Genomic DNA, 2,726 nt, shown 5'->3' with positions numbered 1-2,726 from the left:
AGCGGCAAGTTAGTGACCCCAGGAGACAGGTGAGAAAAGCCAAAACCCTGCCCTCTCTGGTAGGTCCCTGTACCTGTGTGTGATGGTAGTCTCAAGGTTGGGGGAACTTGGCAAGGAAGTGGAACCTTCTACTTTGGACCCTGAAGCCCATGGTTCTGAGGGCAGGTGGGTGTTCACTGCACTGAGGGAGTGCTAGGGAAGAAACGAAGGCACCAGGCGGAGTTCTGAAGTTTGGTTTATTGGCTGAGGGTTAACATAGCCCTCAGGCAAGGCTTCTCCAGGTAGCTGTCTCCTCAGCCTCCTCCCCGCTGTGGCAGGGCAATAGATGCTGAGGGTATGAGTTTGTTAGCCTCGTGACTTCTAGAAGATAGAGGGGCTTCCACATGGGCTGAGAGAAAGGCAAGCGATGTCACTCTAGCATCCCGTACAGGCAGCGTAGGCACAGATCTCACATGTGTTTGGGTCCTGAGCAATGGCCTCTGGTCAAGGAAGAAGAAGTCTTGGTGAGGGACGGCCACCATTTTCTCATATCCCCTGCCTCTCTTCCACTAGAGTTTGGATATCTGTCACCAGCCACCAGGATAATCACAGCAGGCTGATCTCCTCTGACCCTCTAGACTTTCTGCCTCAAATGGGGCGTATGAATTATTGAAGCCAACCAATCAGAGTGCAGCTTTTTACCAGAACAGAAACGGAGTTGTTAGACATGACCCGAAGATGGGATGCAGGACTCCTTTTAACCCCTGCTTCTGAACGAAGGCCTTTCTAAAAGGCTTCAACCAGTGCCACTCAGAACTAGCCAATCAAAGCACACCTCCTCCTCAAGCCCCAACCAATCAGAGGATGTCCTAGCCACACTAGCCAAGAGCGCACTCACCTAGCCTCTGCAGGATCTCCTCGGCGTTGGGTTTCTCGCAGACCGGCCTCAGTGCTTCTGGAAGTGCAGAGTGGCTACTACATAGCTGTGGTGCCACGGGCTGAAGAAGCCGGGGAGCAAACTTCTTGTGACTCACCAGTCTGGGCTCCTGTACCTCGCGGAGACCCTTAAGTTTTTTCACTGACTCCAGAGGAAAGGAGAGGTCTCCATCCTGAAAGAGGCAGCCAGAGCATGAGGCCAGGCTGTAGGCAGCCCTAGCCTGGGTGGCTTGCTTGAGACAATCTAAGGAACAACGTGAGGTCAGACCTCTGTGACCCTGGGTTTGCTAGAGGCCGTAAGTACTGCATACTATCTACCACGTGATCAATGGAGCCGCTTCTGTAGAGCCAGGGATGCTGTGGGTGCCATATGAGCGTGAACTGGCACCCTTATCCGTGGTCATGCTAGCCCAGCCTATCTTTTCCTGCCCGAGGGCTTCCACCTCCAGCCTATCAGAGGCAATACAAGGAACCCAGGGGCGTCCTTTAGAGAATAGGATCCCTGTTTGCTGACAACCCAGCTTGTGTCTGGTGTCACCAGTAGGTATGCCTGACCATCTAGGTTCCCATCGGGTGCAATGGATGCCTAGATTTGAGCCCAGCCACCTCCCTTTTCAGCCATCAGCTTTGGCTGTTTGGGGACTTTAGTGAAGCTCATGATTCTGTTCTGTGAAATGCCACCAACCCTTTCATCCCGGGCCTGCCGAGTCACAATGGGACACTGGAGCAGCCAGACTGCAGGCACTTATTGCTATAGTCTTTCCCAGCTGGTATTTCTTGCTGTCTCCTTGAACGTTTTCCTCTTCCATGTTTGAAGGGAAAATATGGCTGGCTGGCAGGTCTCGGGAGGCGGGGGGGGGGGGGGGGGGACGACAGGTCCCAGAAGATGCCCATCCCTCGTTTCAGGATTCCAAGGATGGGGCTAGACTAAGTAGGGATGGGGTCATACCTGCACAGTGACCCCTTCTACCAGGACAGCCAAGGCACCCAGGAGGCACAGCACAGAGAGCACACAGGCATTCATGGTAGCAGTATGCAATGCAGAGAACAGGCCAGTACTAGTGCCTGGGGTAAACAGTGGGGCTTTTAAAGAGGTTGGGGTTACTCAGTAACCCTGGGGCCTTGTCAGCCTCATCTGCTGCCTGTTGAGCCCCATCAGATAAGGCCAAGTGGAGCCTGGGAGATAAGAGATCAACAGAGCCTGGCAGAGCCCTGGCCTCTCCCTGGGCACTACTGTGACTCACAGCTGGGCTGGGTCCTGGATTTACTCCCGACCAGGATGGCAGATCCAGCCTTGCCCTTGAAGAAAGAGGCCCAGCAAGGTGACTGTGACTACAGTGGCAACAGAGACAGGGCCATTAGCATGGGGGTGGGGAGCACAGAAGAGTTACCTCCCACCCATTCAAAGAAGACCCTGTTAGGAGGAGCAAGAAATGAGCTGAGCCTGGAATGTTCAGGGGGAAGGGAAGAGTAAGTGAGCCCAGAGAGGGGGGAGAACGGGAACACAAAAGCCAGATGAGTCCAGCCTTGGTCTCTGGGATTCAACTTTGCTATTCACAGGCCTGCACTCAAACCCCACCAGCGGCCTGTTTTCGATGTGACTTCCACTCCACATCGTTGCCCTATCAGGTTCTCTGTGCAGACCAATGTGAATACCTCCCTGGTTGGCAGATGCCTTCGTGCTAAGGAGACTATGAGCACCTAAGTGTTCCATGCAGTTCCTGGCACACAGGAAGCCCTCGATGAAGAAGTTGCTGTGCCTGAACAGCAGCAGCGGCTCCTGGTCTCCACTGATGGCTACCTGCCTAGCC

At 54.2% G+C, this 2,726-nt stretch overlaps 1 protein-coding gene across 1 annotated transcript; it reads right to left on the bottom strand.

Annotated features, from left to right (window-relative positions):
- Positions 1–224: 224 nt before the first annotated feature.
- Positions 225–1,958, bottom strand: Guca2a (guanylate cyclase activator 2a (guanylin)). Its single transcript, NM_008190.1, has 3 exons — positions 1,865–1,958; positions 878–1,088; positions 225–479 (listed from the first exon to the last, which is right to left on the bottom strand). Exons 1-3 carry the CDS (start codon positions 1,937–1,939, stop codon positions 415–417), a joined length of 351 nt encoding a protein of 116 aa, NP_032216.1. The 5' UTR covers positions 1,940–1,958; the 3' UTR covers positions 225–414.
- Positions 1,959–2,726: the final 768 nt, after the last annotated feature.

This window comes from Mus musculus, chromosome 4 (genome assembly GCF_000001635.26).
Source record: "Mus musculus strain C57BL/6J chromosome 4, GRCm38.p6 C57BL/6J".
Taxonomy (NCBI): Eukaryota; Metazoa; Chordata; class Mammalia; order Rodentia; family Muridae; genus Mus; species Mus musculus.
This window is presented reverse-complemented; position numbering and strand designations above follow the sequence as displayed.